This window comes from Protopterus annectens, chromosome 1.part1, assembly GCF_019279795.1.
Source record: "Protopterus annectens isolate FY-2018-M chromosome 1.part1, PAN1.0, whole genome shotgun sequence".
Classification (NCBI taxonomy): Eukaryota; Metazoa; Chordata; order Ceratodontiformes; family Protopteridae; genus Protopterus; species Protopterus annectens.
This window is the reverse complement of record NC_056726.1, coordinates 256,943,345-256,965,403: the sequence shown is the minus strand read 5'-3', so window position 1 is coordinate 256,965,403 and position 22,059 is coordinate 256,943,345. Positions and strand designations below refer to the sequence as shown.

Sequence of the window (22,059 nt, the reverse complement as noted above, 5' to 3'; positions counted from 1 at the left end):
GTACAGAGGGAGAAGACACAGAGCCTGGTGCCAAAGAGGTCTGCGCCGAGGGCCCCAGCGAAGCATGGAGCCAACTCAGTTCCATAACTGATGGAGATGTAGGAACTGAGTGACTCCATTTGTCCTTATGTTTTTTTGATTTTAGAGGGGGTGAGACCTCTGACCCAGATAGAGCCTCTGAAAAAGGTGTCTTGAGTAATCCATTTTTCCTGATGTTTTTTGGTCTTTGGAGAGGGTGAGACCTCTGACCGAGATACAGCCTCTGAAAAAGGTGTCTTGTGTAATCTGTTTTTCCTTATGTTTTTTGGTCTTTGGAGGGGGTGAGACCTCGACCTAGATAGAGCTTCTGAAAAAGGTGTCTAGAGTAATCCTTTTAAGATACGTTTATTTTTACATTCTGCTAGTGTACAATTACTAAAACTAGCACAAATGTCAGTCAGCTTTAATATTATCCACACCCAAACAGTAGACACAACAAACATGTGTATCTGAGTTAGGCATCTTACATCCACACTTGCCACACTGTTTAAATCCCAACTTAGCGTTGTCTAACATAATAAGGCAACATGGTTATCCTACAGAAAAATTAAGGGAGAAAATACCAATGATGTTAGTTTAAAAAATACCACTAGTAAAAAGGAAAGGCCTGTCAAAGACAGGAGAGAGGGACAGTACCAATAAAGGTAAAAAATTACCAAAGAAAAGGGTAGGAAATAGGCCTAGGTTATAGGGGACAGTGAGAAAGGGCCAACTTGACTAAAAATTAAATAATTCTGAAGAGAAACTGTCTTAAAATTAACAAATTGCTACTTAGCTTTGGGAGAGATGGCTAGCATGTCTGACTAGGAACACAGAAAATGAGATCTGAAGTAACTATGAGGGGGTATTATGGGTAGGTCTTAGCTGAGAGTTTTTGGCTGGCACGAGTTTGGAAACGGACGTATCGGTTCCGAGGTCCTAATGGTAATGAATAAACAAAGATTTGCAACATCAGATGTGATAGTTCTCTCCACAGTATCTAGACTTTTCTCTTTAATTACAACAAAAGTGGAAACAGGAACCTAAATCTTCACCAAAAGATAAAACATGGTGGAAGAAGAGCTTTATAACCCAGCACCTCTCAAACCTCTGGAATAAACTTCCTGTGCATGTTAAGCAATGCAACTCACTATTTTCCCTTAAGCATAATGAACATGACTGAACTGGTTTTCACAAATTTACTCTAAGCAACTATGACTGGTATTCCCTCCCTCCATTAAAAGGAAGTACAACCTGAGACAGGGTACTGGCAAGGTTTAAAACTTTAAATGATCATAAGACTTAGTCTATGAAACAGCACTGTTTGATTGTCCTGCAAGGCATATTATGTACTATCCATCTACCATGGAAGTTGAAGGTACACTGCTTAGTACTCCCTTTTTTATTCTTCCTGAAGCAGTGACCCTTTAGATAAACACAGAGTTATGTGAATATACTCACCATAACAGTAGATGTTCAAACAGTACACTGCTGCAGGACAGCCTGCCTTCATCTATAACCTGGGGTTATACTTAATACTTGGTCTAATAGCTTCATGTCTAGTTAATTCAGTATCAGACAGAGTATATATCTACAGCTGGAGGTTTGATTTAGTGTGTTAGACTACATATTGTTATATTTATACTGGTGTGTTTTCCTTGCTGTGAGTCATCCTTTTAAGGCTTTTTTAGGCTTTTCCAACAGCACTTGTTGGTATGAAAGCTCTACTTTCCAGCTCATGGACAACAGAAAAAGAACTAAGAGATATGTGCAATGTATGGTCATTTATAGTCTAATTTCCCTCATGGTTATGACAAAAAAATGCAGCTAACGACCCTTTCTGGATGCATAACTACTTAAATAGATCAGGTCAAGTCACTGATGTCCACCTATGGGAATATCTTAGACTTGTTTACATTTAGAATTTCACAGTGAGAACAGTCACAAAATCACACTCTTTTTTAAGGGAAAAACAGTGCTCTCAGACTGAGTCAAAGTCCATGTGGATCAATGATATACCTTGTTTAACAAATACAAATAAATATGAAATCAAAAATATAGTGTAGGTTATACCTTCAATGTCTAGATTCCTTCAATGTATCTAAAAATTACTAGATGGTCTAAGTCTGCTTTCATGGGCTAATGGAAGCAGAACTACTCTCCTGAGTACAAACTGAACTGTGCATATGCTGCTGTTATTTGGAATAAAGAACTTAGCACTTGCATTCATGGGGACTTATGCAAACTGTAAGAATTGATAAGACTGTACTATACTGGAATTAACTGGAAACAACTGAAATGAGACTGAAACTAAAGTCTTTATCTGTTAATTACCCAAACTCATGCTGAACTGGTGTCAAGTCTTTCCTTTATGAGCCAATTCTTGTGTACTTATCAGAATACATTTTCCAAACACTGTAGTTCTTTCAATAAGGCTTTATTAGATGTTCACAATATTTGAATACTGTCTTCATTAACAGTGCTGCTAAATATATCCAAAGTTACTGCACATATCTTCTAATTGTCCTGAATGATGTAAATGGAGACTGTCTTTATTTGACCTGACTTCAGTACTCAGGCTTGAGTGTCTAATCTTTTCTGTAATGTCAAGTTAAACAAACAAACTAACTAACCCTAACTGACTTCCCTAACTGTATCTGAATTATACTTTAATAATACCAAAACCCTGTAATGCTTTACATGCTCTCTTAGCCTTGGTTCCCAAGCCTGGTCTTAATCTAACATTCCATTAATGAACATTCTGTAGCTGGCGAGATTGTATCTTTCCATTACGAAAAGAACATTCTGTATCTCCATATTTTCTGCACATTTGTACTTATCTTTCCTTTCCAATAAACTGCCCCTTATGCTTGACCAGCAAGGTTATTATTTCTGGTTAAATGTCTTTTATGCATAAATGAAATGGTATTTCTAGGCCTATTTTACCATTTAACCTGTCTAATGTCTAATAACTACTTTAAAATGGAAGTTCCTAATGTAACAGTTGCCTCTGAGGTCCCTGATGAAAGTCTACAGGGACCTACTTCTGTAGATACCTTACATCTGTATTGCTAACTACTGTATATAGCTTCATGCTACCTGACTCATAATCTGAAAATAAATGTTCTTTATTTGGTAAGCTTGCAATTTTAATTTGGCTACTAGGTGTCACTTGAGCATTTATGGCATGTTTGAATTGAAGTCTTTTAACTTTATGATTTAATTTTAAACTTGCAATTCTAATTATGACCTCTAGATGTCACTTGAGCATTTATAACTAGGCAAATTGTTCACCAGGCTCGAAGTCTGTTAACTTTATGATGTGGTTTTCATATTACCTAGATTCATAGTTTTTAGAATCTTTATGTGTAAGTTCTGATGTATGAGTGATATATTCCAAACCATTACAGTATTCTGAAAATGAGCGTCTTTTAATTCTGTGACTTTTAAAGCTAATTAACTTGTCTTTGTGAAATTTTATTTAAGTTAGACAGACTATGAACTGTTAACCCTGCCTATTTTTCTTATATCTCTGTATGCTGTAATGGTAAAGTTACAAAGTTTGTTACCTATGTTTTGTTTACCTTATGAACTGGTGCCTTAGTGTACTATGATGTCTTTATCTTATAGCAAATGAAACCTTTTTTTTCTGTTGTTCATAGATTTAAATATTTAAACATTGTACTGTTTCTTTTTATTGTATAGTCTATCAAGCATGATGGCTATTTTCTGAAGACTAATTGAAATCTGCACTAAAGAGATAACTATAAGTGGTCTTGAAGCATAATTACCATATCCTGTGTTAACTTGTGTCTATACATTTTCATTTAAATTTGCTCTATAATGCTACTTACTTTTTTTAACTTTTATGTGCTGTAATAGATGTCTGCCTCCTAAATTTGTGTCTGAAATAGTTTATGAATATTTATGAGCTACAACAGTTTACTAAAACCTATACGTCCTGTATTTTAAGTCTATACCTCTGCATTGTCTGTTAGTGTCCTTTTAATTTTCTGATGTAAAGTGCACTGTAATCTGTAAACTAATTAATTATGTAAAGTGTACTGTTAATCTGTAAATTAATTATTACTACCGATTACTTAGACAACTTATTTTAATGAGCCTGTAAAAAATAATTGTCAATTTACCCTTAACTAATTACTAAATAATGTAATTCTGTTACTTTATCCTTAAAACTAATAACTGAATAATGTGAAGTAACTGAGTATTTTTTTTTATATTCTGAGATTTGACTTGAAATGTACTATACCGAGCACATAACTGAGTATGAATGTCATAGTTTGAATCTTTGACTGAAAATTTACATTAGCATATACTGAACATTTAAAATAGCTGTGTATATTCTGGAAACTAAACTAATACTAAAAGAATATATTTTGCCAGTGTTAACTGAACACATATAAAAGCATAACTGAAACTGGCACGTTATATTCTGAAAACCACACTATTAGTACCTTTACCTGTCAGTATTGTCTGAACACAGATAGACTGAAAACTAGTGCTGCTGACAAATTGCATGAAACATGAGAACATTTTGACAGTGTTACATGAACACAGATAAAAAATGAACTGAAATCTGTTTTCCTGTCAGTATTGTCTGAACATAGATAAACTGAAAACTAGTACTGTTGTACAATTGTTTACATGAAAACTGGTAAAAAATGAACTGAAATCTGTTTTTCTGTCAGTATTGTCTGAACATAAATAGAGTGAAAAATACTATTGTTGTACAATTGTCTGAAAATAGTCTGAAAATATGAGAGCATTTTGACAGTGTTACCTGAACATGGATAAACTGAAATCTGTTATATTCTGGAGACTAAACTATTTATATATTTTTGTCAGTATTCCCTGAATATAGATAAAAACATAAACAAACTAGTACTGTTATATAACTGTCTGAAAACATACATACTTGCTTTAACTCATACATTTTAACTTTAAACAAAACTGAAGCACATAGACAGTCAACTTCTGCACCACAGCTCTTGCCAAATTTTACTCTGCATTGTTCTAGTCACTGATGAGGTAAAGGAAGGTCTGCTTTAATGTCGAAGTGCCTTTTTATAGTTAGGCCTTTTAAACCTCTTATTTTCATTTCTTGTGCAAGGCTGGGTGACTAAAATTCTTGATTGTATTTAGTATCAGGTCCTTAAAATAACATTTGCATTTTTAACAATTATAAACTGATAACATTGTTTATTGCCCTAACCTTATTTACATTTTCTACATGAAATAAACATCTGCAGCTTTAACAACTATAAACTGATAGAACTGCTTACTGTGCTAACTTTATTTACATTTTTCTGCATGAAATAAACATTTGCTGCTAATAAGCTCTTGCAAGTCTGTAAGCAAACTGATAACCTCAAATGAAACTAAAGCAGTAATGTAACACTGTGCATAAATCAATTTTACTTGTTGAACTTTTTATTTTTTTTCTCGTGACCCTTAGATTTTAACATAGTGTTCTGTGAAGCAAACTGATAACCTCAAATGAAACTGAAATAGTAATGTAACACTGTGCATTTCTGCACCTATACAAAATCAATTTTAACTGTTGAACTTTTTACATTTTCTCTTGCGACCCTTAAATTTTAACATACTGCTCCCTGAGTGAAACCCACCCACTGTCTCATCATAACCGTTTCTTTAGCTGACGTCATTTAACTTTTCAGTAGTACTGAATGCTGCAAGAATTTATCATTACTGTCTAAAATTTTCTTGGATAAATTGATCTTTGCCATACTGCCTTATGGCAGACAGTACTGTCTTTAAATTTAGCTTACTAATCTGATGTGCTTGGCAAACTGCCATTTCTGTATGAAACATATACAGTCCCAAACTGATTACATAATGTACTCTTTTATACATAGGATCTGAACTCTTAACTGTATTGTCACCTTGACAATGTAGCATTGACTTTAATTTTTACATTCTGTAAATTAGCAAACATTATTTTGTCTCTGTCTATATCATTGCTTATTGTTTATACATGCAACACTTTAATACAAAGCTACTAACTAATGACTGCTAAACAAAACAATAACACAAAACGTTAATTTGCCAAATCTGTAACTGTAAACCCTTTATTACGCAAATTAATTGGACTCTTATTTCTGATATACTTTACAAGACATAGAGGTATATGGTTACTTTTTTTTCTAACTGGCCACACCCAATATGCCTTTCTGAGCACTTCAGCTATGTCAGCTGAACTGGAATTTATTTTATCTTTAACCCATAAATCTACATATTCCTGTTATAACCAATTCTTTAAAATCTGTACATTTGCACAAATTTTGTCACTGGTCTAAAACAGCATATCACTCTAGTCATACCTAGTACAGAGCTGTTACACTTTGAACTGTTAGCTGCTGTAATCTTTGACCCTTTAAATCCTGACAAAACTGCATTTGTGTCCTCTAATAAAGATTTATGTGCAACTGAAGTTGATTTGGCTGTAAACAATGAAATACTGTCATTTGTTTTAACCTTGAACAAGGACAGATTGATGCCCCGAGATGGTGCTGGACTGCTACACCCTTTATAGATAGCTATGGAATGCATTCTTTCTTTCTTTTGCTCTGAAATGGTAGCACTTTTACATTGCACTGATGTCTGTTTTTCAGTTATACTGGAATTTACTTTATCAAAATCTGCACTCTGATTGATCTTAACACCACTCAGTGCAATATCTGCACTTGATTCTGAAAATAAGAAACTAGGTGAAGTAATGTGAACTTGAGACATTGCCTGCGTGTTATGTACATTGACTGTGTTGACATTTGTATGTTTAATACTGCAACATACTTCTTTATTTTGAATTACATATACACAAACATTTATCACATTCCGAACATTTGTATTAATGCAACTTAACTTTGTATGTTGAATTATGCATGTTGAACTTGTGTCTGAAACTGTACTGATAGCCTGCTTCTGTGATTTAACCCTTTTGCATTTAGACATATTTAACATTCTTGAACTAATAACCTTTAACTTTAAGAGAACATTTATAGACTGCTTTACCCAGTTTTTAAAATTAAACCAAAGATTTACTGATGTTTTGACTGTAGCAGTATTACTTGACACGTTTATACAACAGGTATGGAAATGACTTTTATTGATGAATTTAAACTTTTTGAGCTGTTAACTAAAAAGTGTATATCAAGTCTTACATAACTATGGTTCTGGAAGAATGTGTGTCATTGTCTGTAGCTTATTAACCTTTTTCTTGCTTTTTGGCTGTGTGATGTCACACTGGTGCTGTGCACTTTGGTTAACAGCTGCGTTGACTATATGTAGAGATTGTCTGTGGTGTCCATTTTCTGCATTAAGTAGTGCTGCCTTACTGAAAAGTCTTTTCTGTAATGAAAAACTGTACTGCAGTCATTTCTGGATTATTCTGTATAGAGTTTGCAGTGTTTATTTAGGAAAAAACACTGGTTTGCTGCTGAAAAGTCTTATGAAACATTTGCTGTCACTATAAACAGTTAATGAAACCTTGAAGTTAAGCTGGCTGCTGCACTAAAACTGTACTTGAAAGGATTACTTAACTGCAGCTGTTTCTGTTGAAGTTACATGTAGTTGAATGAAACACTAAGTGCTTTACTGGAATGAAAACACTGTTATTCCGTAGTCTGTAGAACACATGTAGTTGAACGAAACACTGCTATTTTGTAGATTTTTTGTAGAACACACATAGTCTGACTGCTGATGCAAGGTTCTAACACAAGCTAAAGATATCACCATTCCTCTCAACTGAAATTACAAATGAATGCTTATCATTTCTTCCTGCTCCTAGAACTATCTGCACTGTAAAAATAAATGTAAATTTACAGGGTTCAAAAATATTTTAAAGTATACACTCCTTCATAATCTGCGGTGCTGTGCAAATCCACAGAACTGCACAGCATCTGATTCTAGTGTACATTATGCTTTTATTTTCAAGTTTCTTATGTGCCACTCACTCTACCTACTTGTCAAACATTCTATCATATATGAGGAAGAAAAAAAGATTAAGGGCATAACTCTCAACCAGTCAGGGACACATCTAGGAATAACCAGGGGCACTTAAAATATTAGGCAATATTAGGTATTAGAACATTACCCCACCGCCGTGCAGGAATGGGCGTGACCTGCATGATTGACAGGGCAAGCTTGTGTGAGGTTGCATGCAAAATACGGCTGAGTGACAAGCCATGCAGATTATCCAGCGACCTGTTGAATATTCCATCTGTGACCATTTATTACCATTCTTTTTTCCCCCAAAATTTTTATTTTTAATTTTTCGATATACAGAAGACACGATGTTGCCATTCTTGAAATACGACCATTCCAAGCTAGTTATTTTGTGTCCTTTGATTAAGAGAGGTAAGGACAGGTTCAAGTATTAGTGGGACCGAAGGGCAGTATGTAAGCAATACTTTACACCCCCATCCTAACCTGCTTTTAATTGCTTTTGCAGGGGGCAGGAGCAGCTTTAGGCCAACTGGTGCCCTAGGCAAAAGGGCTCCACAGCGCCCCCAACCACACTACCCAATGCCCCCATCCTGATCTACCTACACCAAATAAATACTGGAAAAGTGCCCCTGCTAGAGTGGCGCCCTAGGCGGCGTCCTAGTTGGCCTATGCCTAAGGCCGGCCAGGGGGGCAAGCCCCCCTGCACCCCCACCTTTCTTACTGAACATGGAAGTCAGTTAATAATGACACACATTTTAGTTTCACAGTTCGCATAGTTGTTCAGATTTTGGGCGTTAAAAGATTGAACGGTATGTGTCAGTGTTAACAACTGGAACTATACGTTAAATGTTACAGTTCCAGGTTTGAACCTCTCATCTTAGTTACCGCAATGCACCGTCCCCCGAAATAAATGCAGTCAGACATTACAAATAAATAAAAGAACTCACATTTTGAAAAATACTATCTGCAGACCAACAGAATGACATGGGAAATTCTTTGCCATATAGGAAGTGGCACCGCAAATACTGGATGTCAAACAGCTAAGAAACAGTAACATTTAAAACAATACAAGGTAAAAGAGATCTGCTTCGTGCGTTCCTTCCTGCACAGAGGACTACAAATAGTTTAGGTTAGGTGTATGTTGTTATCTAGAATAGATAACGCGCACTTGCAGCAGCGCGTACATTCAACTACGCTGTTTTCAACTATTTGGTCACGTTGGGTATTTCATGTTTATTCACAGTAAGACTGGCAATTACACGGAAACGTACTGTGGTGGGCGGCGTTTGGGCGGTCCTTGCTACTGCCCATCTAGTGGGGTAATGTTCTAATACAAAACCAAATATTAGTACTATTAACTCGAGAGACTGACAGAACAAAAGAATACCAGTTAATATGCATTTTCTGAAAAAAAAAAAAAAGATAAACTATACCTTTATTTGCTGTCGTTATTTATTAAATGTAATTCACATCATTTTCCACAAAAGTGACCAGTTGTAAGCAGGATTAATAGGGGCAGAGCCGCAGAGCTAAAATTTAAGTCAAAATCAGGGTCAGAGGTAGACAGTACAGAGGCGATTACAATAATCACGTATCCAAGAAATGTAGCAGAACAGACAGTATAAGCCCTGCCATACTGAAACACTAAGTAAAATAAACAGCTATAAAACGTAAACAATGACTATTACTAATGCAATTCGTTCCATTGTTTATATTTTGACAAAAGTCGTGGTCAGAAAGCACGGAAAAAAGACGCAGTGACCAAATCCCATAAGCAGAGACAAACAAACTGAACTTCCACATACTCTTGCATGCCTTTGCTACAACCTTATTAACTGTTATGCTTTATACAGGTATTCAGTACTGCACGCGTTGCTCCTCACAGCTCACACCTCCAGTCCTTACCCATTGTGCAGCTACAGCACTTCTTTTCATTTCCAGCTCGGGACACGAAAAAATCAAAGTAAAACAACACAGTAAAACCTATAATATATACTATAACTCCAAACTAAACATATTAAGCCTGAATAAACTGTCGTCTAAATCAGAACGATCCTCGTGCTGTTTGATACCCCTGCTGTACTTTTTCCAGGACTAGGCGGAAAAGAGGAAATGACGTTCACTACAGAATGTAAACTGTTGGCATAAACCATGGTAACGGAGTTATTAGAAAGAGCTGGGGCTCGAACTCAGGTAATGAAACTTATGGCGTTGGCCAAAGGGCAGATGATCAAACTGCGGTCACTTTTCATTGATTTCCATTAGTTCAATGCGCCAATTCCGAGTTTTGCTCGATGATTGCTGAGCTGAGAGTATGCCTGTAACGTTGAGGAAGAATAAAACAGCTTCTGTAAAACGTGGGAGTACTGCAGCCTACTTCTTAATTTTACAGCGCTGAACGACTGACAGCGAAAGAAATTCACTTGTCCCGAGTAACGAAATAAATACCGCAGTGCTGAAATTATATGTTAAGCCATTAAAATGGGAGAATATGTGGACAAACGGAGCAGTAGAAACTGGATGTTTAGTCAGGAAGGAGCCTGATGGTTTTGCTTTATCGCATTTTGAAAACACTTGCTTGATTTAAAAAAGTGTAAACACGTAACTGTTTGCGTTTTCACTATAATAGTACTAAAATAGTTGTGAAGATGGCGACTGGAATGAGCTGGCAGCATTATTACAGCTCTGCTGGTGCTTCAGTTGGCACAGCAAAATTTGGATCCGCAAACTGTTCAGCTATGCCTCACCACCCGGGAGCAAACCTGGAGTATACTCAGGATCTTCATCTAAAGATGAGCAAGAAAATAGCCCAACTGACAAAGGTATGCACCCTGCCAAAAAATAAATGTCAATCCTGTGTGTTAGACTAATTTATTCTGTGAAGCTTTCCTGGCTGTTGTTCCAGGACACCAGCACACGATGCGCTGACACATGGACTTCCTAAATGTTAGGGATGTAGTCTAGGAATTCTGCTGCTGTAACGCACAGCTTATGTAAATTTAATACTACTGCACTAGCCTTAAATGTTGTCATCAGACTGATTCACTATTTGTGTTGTGATTTTTTTTTATCCAGGAACCTAGGCTGGCTGTGGTTTCCATTGGGGCTCTGGTGTTTTCGCTTAGGTTGTTGTATTTTTACTAACTGGCATGACCCTTCGGGTGTGGGGAGGAATATGTTTTTCTTGGGTGACAGGGGAGCTTGTTTTAGGTCACTTGCGGTAGAGTTACAAAGTATGCTAAACGGGATGAATTCAAACCCAAATCTACGCACTGCAGTTCTTCTACAGTTTATTATCTTAAAAGACCATTTTTGTTGTCTCTTCCTTTTCGAACGCCACACATGATAAGGGTACAAATAAACGGTCCACGGAGTACTGATATGCGCATGAAAATAATAAAAATAAGAGTCAAGACAGGCAATATGATTATGGAAAATGCATTTCCAAATTTGAAAAGATTAATAGAAACGCAGGACAAATATATATTCTTGCCTGCCGACGCATATCCATATTCCATGTTGAGTATGTGAAACATTTTCACTTTTTGTGATAATCATGAGATTTATTTAACTAAATTTAATTGTATCTGCTTGTTGAGACTAGCAGCCTCATTAATTCGTGGTGTAAATTTCATATTTGTTATGGAAATACTATAACATGTTATTAAATAGTAAAAAACGGGATAATATATGAACGATGTCTTGTTTTATAACGGCTTTCTTTATTTTGGTGTGCATGCTATATTATTGTGCTTGTGTTTTAGGTCCCTTCCTGCTCACTCTGCCATTTGTGTTTTCTAATGGGGCTTTGGTGTTTTCGCTTAGTTTGTTGTGGTTTGTTATTAACTGGTGTGTCAGAATGTTTTGGTTTCTGACCATTTGCGACTTGTTGCTGCTACATTTTAGCTGTTTAAGTAACTAAGGTGTTTCATTCAGTGTGTGTGGCCATTTTGTTTGCACATTTTTCTGAAGTAAGAGATATAAAAGTTATTTTATAATTATTTTTCAGTAGACCTGGCTCGTGATTTATCCAGGTTTCAGTCTTTATTATTAATTCAGAGAGTATATCGCATTTTCTTTCCTATGTTAACACATTTTTATTTAAGACTAAGTTGTTGGTTTGCAGTGTGTGGGTTTGGATGACTCTGCTGTCCAGTGTACACCTAAAACTAATAAGCATGGACAATGCTGCACAAGATGCAGAACCAAATAATCAAGAGCTTCCAGCCTTTATTTTGTAGTCTGCTTTGATGTGAAGATGAGAAATCCAATATATTAATAATATGAAATCATTCAGAAGTTTGTTTTCATAGTGACAACTTATTAATTTGCATCATAGTTAATTTGTTGAGATTTACAGCTGTGATTCCAGGTTGTTAGGGTATTAAGTGACTGTAGTCAACATTATGCTTTTTAGAGGTTAGGGTGGATTTTGAGGTGTGGGAGCTGACTTCTGTTTATTATTAATTAGAAACTTATCTGGTAAAAGAACTGCATCTATTACGCATTGCAGTCTTAGTTCAGAATGAGTCCTGATGATCTGATCAGTATACATTTTTTCTAAACAGCCCCTTAAATCTGGTTTTATTTTAGACAATTTCAGAAAGAGGATCAGATGCTAATTGGAGCAGAGTACCAAAATGAATTTGTGCGTAGTTACCCACTTTACAGGTATTGCATGTATGTGTTTCACTTGTTTGTGTTTTTACAAGTGGGACCATTTTACCTTGGTGAATAGTATATTGTCTTATTTCTGAATTCCTGTTGTGTTGTGACTGTAAATATTAGTTGGGATTCTTTTTCTAGTGTTGTAACACAAGCTACTAATACCAATGTTTTGAACATTTACTTTTAATTCATATCGGATGGTGAAATAATCAAGCTCTTTTTTCATGGTACAAGGACTGTGAGGAAAATAGAACTGTCATTAGAATGTTTTATTAAATTTGCTTTTTGCTTTATTTCATTTCACTCATTGGCTGTGTTACCTTTATCTGTCATTAATTAACATTCCCCATTCAGATGCACCAAAATAACACTTCAACTGCATATAAAGCAGTTCATGTATTTGATCAAGTTAAAATTGAAATCAGGTAGACCTGGATGATTGTGTATTATTTTCTAACTCTGAAGACTCATTTGTTCATCTATTCATTCATTAATTCATTACAGTTATGTGGGTGAACTGGTCTCAAGACCCTTTTCAGTCATGACCTTGGCCAAGCTGTAGTCACATGCCAACAGTAATATTAGTTATGCTTTTCATTATAAAACACATGAGACTCAACTGTAACATGTTGATATACTTGTTGAAATATTGTATGCACTGCAGCATCACACTACATTTCCAGGGAATTAATATAGCCATTATATGTTCAGATTAATTGGTTTATAATTTTTTCATCATATCTATATTCTTTTTGTGTTCGTAATGCAAACTGTTCTGTCAGTGTAGCATTTGATGTAGAAATATAAACTAAATATGGCCAAGTTGCACACCTTTAGCCTAAACAAATTTATAGGGTCATAGGTTGCTACTGGGTGATAGACCAGTTTAGCCTTTTGAATCTTAGCCAATGCAGTCCCACTGATAGATTCAATTCATTACTTTTTCTGCCATTAAGGGTAGGGGGGCCTAGGTCTCTGACAAGTTTGTATTTATCTTCCATTTCTCTAAGTTAAATTTAAAGATAGTGAGGGATATGTTTTGTTTTATAGAAAGGAGGATGGAATTTGTTCCAAAATTGAGGGATTTTTTTTTTTTGGGAAATGTATTAACCACACCAGCAAGTACTGTCATATACATTTTGGCCTCTTGATTTTATATTTCTGTGTTACTACCAGTTTTATGGATATGTAATAGATCAACCAAGACTGGGTCATTTACAGCTTTGTTGAAGAAGCATGCATCACCCTGCAGGAGTCTGTATGAAACGGAGAACAGAGATGAGACATTTAGATACTCTGGGTAACACAGTGGGCTCATACAAAAGATTTATTTTGGTGAGGAACCTGTTTTTTTCAGATTGGGTTAGATGTTTGGACAGATACATATCAAAGGCACATTGCATTCTAGTATGGGCTTAATCATGGACAAGTAGATGGGAGTGATGAACTTTATACATTAAGAGGTGATGGTTTTAGTAATCAGCTAATTTATTTATTTACTTGGTGTTTGTTTTACGGGAAAGTCTGACTGGATCATGCGGTACCCATTTTCAGCAGAGGTCCGTGGAGAAAAGCTCCAGATGACATTGATTTAATGATAATTAATTAATTAATTACATTTAATTAATGATAATTGACATAGCCACTGTTTTAGGAAAGACATCTATGTTGTGGTCAGAGGAGAGTTTGTTATCTGCAAAGGGTTGTTGTTGTTATTGTTGTTATTATTATTTATTTGTCTTTATTTACCAGGAAAGTCTGACTGAGTAATACCCATTTTTAGCAGAGGCCTGTAGAGAAAAGCTCCAGCTGCTTACATTGCATTATACTAAGGTCCAGTTAAACACAGAGTAGTTACATTTCTATTTACATTTATATGCAAGAAGTAGTTAACATGTATATACATTGTAAAATTTTTATAGAGGTGGAAGTTACTAAAGAGAAAGCCCACGTACAACTTAGTGGATTGTACAGGCAGCAGTTATATATAAAAATGTTTTATCATTTCAGTGAGAGGTTGATTGTAATCTGTTTAAGGAGAATATTTGTGGAGAGTATCGTACAATGAACACAGTATCAACCTTGTGATGAGCATGTGGAGGACATGGAATTGCATAAGATGTTTTATTAGTGGTTTAAAACTTCTGAGTTTGTCGGAGACTCTTACTTGTTTGGGGATAGTATTCCAGAGTTTAGCAATGTATTGGGAATAGAACGAGTCTCCTATAACATTATTTGACTTACTTGTAAGTAATAAGAATTTGTTACTACAGCAGAGGTCTCTTGCTGGACACTAGGTCAGTAGTAAGTTATGTAGTGCAGGGCATTTTTCTGGATGATGAATGAGTCTGTGTGCTGTAGTTAGTTGGGAAGGTGCCCAAGTCTTTAACAACAGTTTCTATTTTAAGAGGGCATTGTGATATGTATGTGAGAGTTCCTGCTTCCCGTTCTGCATGATAATACATTTCTGGCTTCTTTTGATCCTAACTTCATGACGGTGTGTGAGTTAGGCCCTATTAGAAGATCCAAATATCTTCAGGGAGGTTGATGATGGCTCCAGGTTTACAATCATCTCTGAACTTGGTTAGCCAGAGGATTTTTATATCAGATTTGCCACTAGAGAAGTAGATGCCAAATAGAAGTAGTTCCAAAACGGAGTCATGGTGTACACCACTGGTGATGAGTCTCTTTATTGATGTTTACAGGTTTCTGTTAAGTGAAATACAGGTTTCATCCTAAAGAAGTACTTGGAAATGTTTCATCTGTGCTGTGACAAGCTGCTCCGGGGACAGATAAAATTTTGATGAATGATATTTCGCCTTTTGTAAGATTAAATGGAGGGCTAAGCTGAAGGAGTATATTTTAATTCCATAAAGTGTAATCAAATGGTTTTCTTTTCAGTGCATTGGCTGGGGGGGGGCAGTATCTATTATTTAGAACTTTGAAGACTGATATGTTGAAAGCTAAATAGTCTCATGCAGTAACTAACTTGCAGTTGGCTATGGATGTTAGGGTAAAATGGTGTTGCTTATGTGGGTAAATAATATGGATCTGAATATTTTATTCCCTGCTGTTTGAAGATATGATGCATGTTGTCCTGAATTTAGGGCTGTCATTAGTAATACATATTCTAAATGAGGGATAAGTACAAATCAAAGCATTTTTCCTAGGAAAAGAATGTCTTCAACTCCTAGATGCATTTTAATGATTCTTTCTTATTAAGTTAAGATTTAACTAGAACCAGAAGATGAAACTAACAAGTTTTAAAAATAAAAGAAATAAGTAAACTGGTCAATGGTTAAATAAAACTGAAGCCCAGACACATAAAACATCAAGTATCTAAAAGTGACAATTGGCCATTAAAGTCTTATATTTTGGAGATGTCATTCGTCATTTTCAGAGATGCTGAGGAACATGTGACTGTTTCGTTTTGTTGCAATTGATAAGAACTGCATTTGCTAGATACTGTGGATGAAAAATGTAAAATTCTGAAGGCTACACAGTGTTTTATGTTTTGCTGTTGGCAAGAGCTGTGGTTGTAAAGCACTGCATTGTATGTAAAATGCTCAGAGAATCATGGAATTTCAGCAGTTGGAAGGGTTGGTACCCGATTTTTTTGTAAGTACAGCTTGATAATCAGCTTGTTTAACACAATGAGTAAAGCACACAAAAGTATAACACACTTATTCAGTGTGAAAGACTATGATAACTATGGATGGCAAGTGGTTAAATTAGTAAAATAAGTGCATCCTGCTTCATATAGGCAATTTAAGAATATTGTCTTGTCGAACTGGATAAGACCTTTCTCTGTAGCTGACAAGAACATGGGTTCATAGGTGGTTACTAGGCTAATGGCCCTGGAGCCTTTACAAGCCTAGCCTATAGGATAACCCTGACATCATGCCACCCAAGCTCATTTCCCAATGCCTCTGTCGAGTAGAGCCACTGGAGTGATCCCTGGGGTGAATTTTCTATTTCCCATCCACTCATTAAGATTTCTCTTGAAGAGGGCCAGTGAGGTGCTCTGCTTGACATGTATGGGAAGTCTGTTCCATAGCATGGGCAATCTCTGGGTTATGAACCGGTCCCTCCAGCATGTTCTGTTGATTGTAGTAATGAGGTTGAGGTCTCTGGAGCGTGTGGTGCAGAGGGATTGGGATTTCTTTAGATGTAACATTTCTAACAGAGCTGGGTCAGACATGGCTTTGTAAGTCAAGCCGAGATTGCCTCTAAGTAGGCGATATGAGACAGATAATAGTTGGAGTTTTTTGAGTCTGTCCATATAGGAGAAGTGTTTAAGGCTTAGGATCGATCCTCTTTGCGAGGTAGTTTTGTGGCCTCTCCATTTGTTGTAGGTGTCTAGTGAGGTACATGCGAAATGGGGGCGTTGTACTCGATGATTGGCCTAATGAGGGAAGAGTAGAGAGAGACAACGACCTCTTTCTTCGAGGATGAAAACCCTTAGGAATGTGATCTGCCACATAGAAGGACTTTCTGACCACAGAGGCGTTGTGGTGGTCAAAAGAGAGGTTGCTATCAGATCTCTTATAATACCTTCTGTGTTCAGTGGACTACCATTGATGTGGTAATTCATGGGAGCCGGGTTTTTCCTAAAGGGGATGACGGCACTTTTTTTGGCATTGAGCTTAAGGCCATGGTTCTGACACCAGTCATTGGTCTCAGTGAGGCCTTTCTGTAGGATGTCAAGATCACATGGGGAGTTAATAATGCTCCCAACTTACAATCGTCTGCGAATTTTGTCAGTCAGAGTCCCTTTGTGTTGGCCCGGACTTCAGAGAAGTAGATACCAAACAGGAGAGGATCCAGGACCGAACCCTGTGGGACTCCACTCATGACTGGTTGGCAGTCTGACTTGGAGTCAGCTACTTTCACACTCTGGGTTCTGTGAGCCAGTTTGCAACCCACCTAGTGATATAGGGATTGATGCCTAGCTTAGTGAGTTTTTCTATGATTCCTGAGTGGGGATGGTATCAAAGGCCTTGGCCAGATCAAAGTAGGCTGTATGAACCACCTTGCTTTCATCCACAGCTCTGGTGACTGACTCAAAGAAGTCGACCAGGGTGAGCAGGCATGCTCTACCCTTCACAAAACCAAACTGTGTGGGATCCAGAGTTTGGAGATTCCCTATATCCTTGTTGATTAGGTCCATGATGATGTGTTCCATAGCTTTGCATGTCAGACTAGTCAGGCTAGTGGGGCAATAGTTCAGGGTCTATAGTCACTCCTCCTTTGTGGAGAGGGATGACTGTAGCACTGCACCATTCAGTAGGGACAAAGCCTGAGGTGAGGCTGTGATTGAACAGGGCATACAGGTGAGGTGCCAATTCACTCTGTAGTTCATGCAGAACACAGCCAGGGATATTGTCAGGTCCCATAGAAGCTGTATTCTTGGCCTTGAACAGTGCTGTGCAGCAATAATACTGGGTGCCTGGCAGTCTACTGGTATTGTGATTGCTCCTTTGGGGAGAAGGGGTAAAGTTGGCACTAAATCTGTCAGCCAGCATATTGGCAATATATTTTGGCTCTGTATAGAAGGTACCACTGTGCAGTAGCTCAGAGCAAATCTGGGTACTGCTGTGGAGATTCTTTACATAACTATACAAGGCCTTGTGGTTGTCTTTTACTATCTGCTGCAATTCTGTTTTCATAGCTAGCTTTAGGGGATTTGATAAGGGATCTCAACTTTTTGTTGAGGCTGATAAGGGAATTTTTCCAGTCTTGGGACTTTGCCTTATTTCACATCAGTTTCCTCCTTTTGTTATAGAGTTGTTTATGGCAGGGGACCACCAGATTGGCTTGCTTTTTTTGGGGGAGAGCGTCTTGGTTCTATTGGGTATGGCAAGATCCTTGTATTTGTGTACATGTTCATACAGTGCATTGGTGTATGATTCAGCGGTCATGCAACTATTCTCCATTTGCATGGGTGCCGTGAAGTTAGCCACCTCTGTTTTTAGGAGCCCAAAGTTAGCTTTGGAGAAGTTTTTAATGATGGTTACCTGTGCGGGTGCAGTGGGAGGGATGTGGATTTCCAACGTGATTTAGTTTGTGGTCAGATCTAACCAGGGAGGAGTTGACTATTGGTGTAGAGCAACTGTTGCCCATGTTAATAATGACCAGGTCAAGGATGTTGCTACCTCCTAGTGGGGGTAAAAATGAGCTGGTCCAGGACATCGGAATTAATGAATTCCAGGAAACGTTGGGCAAGTGTATTGGTACATGAGTAGTTTTCCCAGTTAATGGAGGGGTAGTTGAAGTTGCCCAGTATGAGAGTGTTAGATTAGACCCTAATATTCTCCAAGGTGCTTAGGAATGTGGAGTGTGAGTCTTGGGACATGGTTGGGGACTTATAGCAGGCTGCGACCTGAATCACTGTCTTACCCAATGTTACCTGCACCTGAAATATCTCGTAGGTTCATAGGTAGGTACTAGGCTATCGGCCCTGGGGCCTATACAAGCCCAGCCAAAAAGGTACCCTGGCTATTGTCACCCAAGAAAATTATTTTCCTGTGCCACTGTCGATCAGAGCCACAGTGGTGATTCCCCAGGGTGAATTTCCTATTTCCCATCCAATCATCAAGATTTTTCTTGAAGAGTGCTAATGTGGAGCTTTGTTTGATATAGATAGGTGGTTTATTCCAGAGTATGGAAAGTCCCTGGGACAGGAATCTATCCCTCCGGCATGTTCTGTTTATTGTGGTGACAAGGGTTAGGTCCCTAGAGCATGTAGCTCGGAGGGATGGGAATTTCTTTAAGTGGAGCATGTCCAACAGCTTTGAGTTTGACATAGCTTTGTATGTTAGGCAGAGATTACCTTTAAGTAGGCGATATGCGACTGAGTAAAGCTGGAGTTTTTTGAGACGGTCTGTGTAGGGCATCTGTTTGAGTCCGGTAATCCTCTTTGTGAAGTGTTTCTGCGGCCTTTCCAGTTGTTGTAGATGTCTTGTGAGATACATGCCAAAAGGGGCGTTGTACTCTATAATGGGTCTAATGAGTGGTGAGTAGAGGGGAACAATGGCCTCCTTTTTTCTGGATGAGGAACCTTTTGTGATGAGGTGTGCCACGTAGAAGGATTTCCTGACTACTGTGGTGATGTGATTATCAAAGGAAAGACTACTGTCCACCTGTGTGCCAAGGTCTCTTATCACAATTTCGGTGTTAAGTATACTACCGCCTGTGTTGTAGTTCATGGGTACAGAGTTTTTACCAAAGGGGATGACAATGCACTTTCTGGCATTGAGCTTGAGACCATGGCTTTGACATCAGGCATTTGTCTCAGTGAGGCCCTTTTGTAGGATGTCCACATCGTTAGGAGTTTCGATTATGGCTCCTAGTTTGCAGTCATCTGTGAACTTCATTAGCCAAAGACCTTCTGTGTTAGACTGTACATCAGAGAAGTAGATACCAAACAGGAGAGGACCCAGGACTGAGCCCTGTGGTACTCCACTTGTCACTGGTCTGAAGTCGGATTTGGAGTCTGCTACTTTTACAGTGTGGGTTCTGTCAGTGAGCCAGTTGGCCACCCATCTTGTGACACAGGGATTTATACCTAGTTTAGTGAGTTTATGTATAATTCCAGAGTGGTGGATGGTGTTGAAAGCCTTGGCAAGATCTAGATAGGCTGTGTGAACCACCTTACCCTTGTCAACGGCTTTGGTGCATATGATGCATTATGTTGGGCTACCAGTCTGGAGTTGTGCACATCCTTTATGAATATGGAAACACCACTGCCTTTGGAGCTTCGGACCAAGTTCTGGGGCCGAAAGGTGTGGAACGAGTTATCGCCTGGTTGTGCAGGGGTGCTTTCTGCTGCTTTGAACCAGGTCTCTTACAGCACAAATGTCGATGTTCTCCATTTTAAGGAGTGCTTTGAGTGAGTGCATTTTGAGATTTAGACTTCTAGCATAGAACAGCATGACCCTCAGATTACATTTGTTTGTAACTGTCACTGTGGTAATTTGGTCTTTGGAGCACCTCCTATAAAAGGCACTATAGGGGTGGCAAAAACCTTGGCCAGTATCCGGAAGCCCAGGAGTGACAGATGCAGGTCATTTCTGGCAAAGCATTGAGGTTTGTCAATCATGTTATCCCAGGCAGACAGATACTGGATCCCCTTAGAATGACACCAGAAACTTAGCCAGTTGTTGAAATCAGTCATTTTCTGCTTGTACTGTGGTATCATTCTGGGTGATGGTAGGATGCTGCTCAGGGCTAGGGTCATATCTGGGCTGCATAATCTGAGAGCTTCTCCATGTATATTTTCATGTAGTCTAGGGAGGTACGTCTCGGGTCATTCACACCCACATGTACAATGACAGAGTCATATTTCTATCTGTTGTTGAGGGACCTGAGGGCGTGCATTATGTGGCGGATCCTGGCACCTGATAGGCAGCTGACTTTTACTTAGTGGGACATCAGTGTGCCTCACTATCTAGTCACCTGTGACTAGTGTGTTGGGCATGCTATTTTGCCTAAGGGACTTTGAGTGGCACACAGTTTAGGAAAGTTATGTGTCTCATGATTATTGTTGTGTTGTAGTGGTCGAGTGCATTTCTGCCTTGGAGGTCTCTGCTGTTTGGGTAGATTTTTATTGAGAGCCTCTGTGAAGATGTGAAGAACATGTGGGTATTAGCAGCACAGTGGTTCAGTAGTTAATATTTATTCCATACAACTTTAAAATGCAGGGATACTATTTCTGTTTGGTTTTACAACATGTGCATTTTCACTGTAGCTAGAAATTGTGTGTGTGTGTGTGTGTGTGTGTGTGTGTGTGTGTGTGTGTGTATATACATACACACATGCATATGTATGTATACATATTTACATACGTATACAGTTAAGCAACACTTAATCAAAAATATCAGGACACGCAGGTTTGGTTTGAAGAGATAGGGTAGAATGTCTGTGTCTTTCAAACCTTCAGTGAGGAGAACACATTTTCCAAAACCCTCCTTACTTTATAGAACCTCCTTCAAGGTCACTGAAATTAATGAAATGGGGTAACATTTCCCCTTTTAAAAAAATAATGAAATGTTCCATTTGGCAAAATTGTACTTTTCAGATTATACACACACACACACACACACACACACACACACACACACACACACACACACACACACACATTTATGCATTTACACACACGTATGTGTGCAAAGTGTGTGTGTGTGTGTGTGTGTGTGTGTGTATGTATATATGGATCTAGGACGCTTGATCGAAAGATCAAACGTCCAAATCCATTTAGGGCAAGCATACTTGTGTGAAAGTGCTTTTCACCAAAGAAGCACTTTCACGTAAGTATGCCTGTTGTCGAGGCTGTACTACGGTGCAGATAAGGGAAGTTCCTTTTTCCCCACTGTAGTGTGGTCT

At 38.0% G+C, this 22,059-nt stretch overlaps 1 protein-coding gene across 1 annotated transcript in view; it reads left to right on the top strand.

Moving 5' to 3' along the window:
- Positions 1-9,843: 9,843 nt before the first annotated feature.
- Positions 9,844-22,059, top strand: part of FAM184A (family with sequence similarity 184 member A) — a 2,724,106-nt gene continuing 2,711,890 nt past the window's right edge. The window contains exon 1 of the mRNA XM_044086971.1: positions 9,844-10,826. Within this exon, the coding sequence (XP_043942906.1) occupies positions 10,653-10,826 (174 nt within the window). The 5' untranslated portion in view covers positions 9,844-10,652. The remainder of the gene's footprint in view (positions 10,827-22,059) is intronic.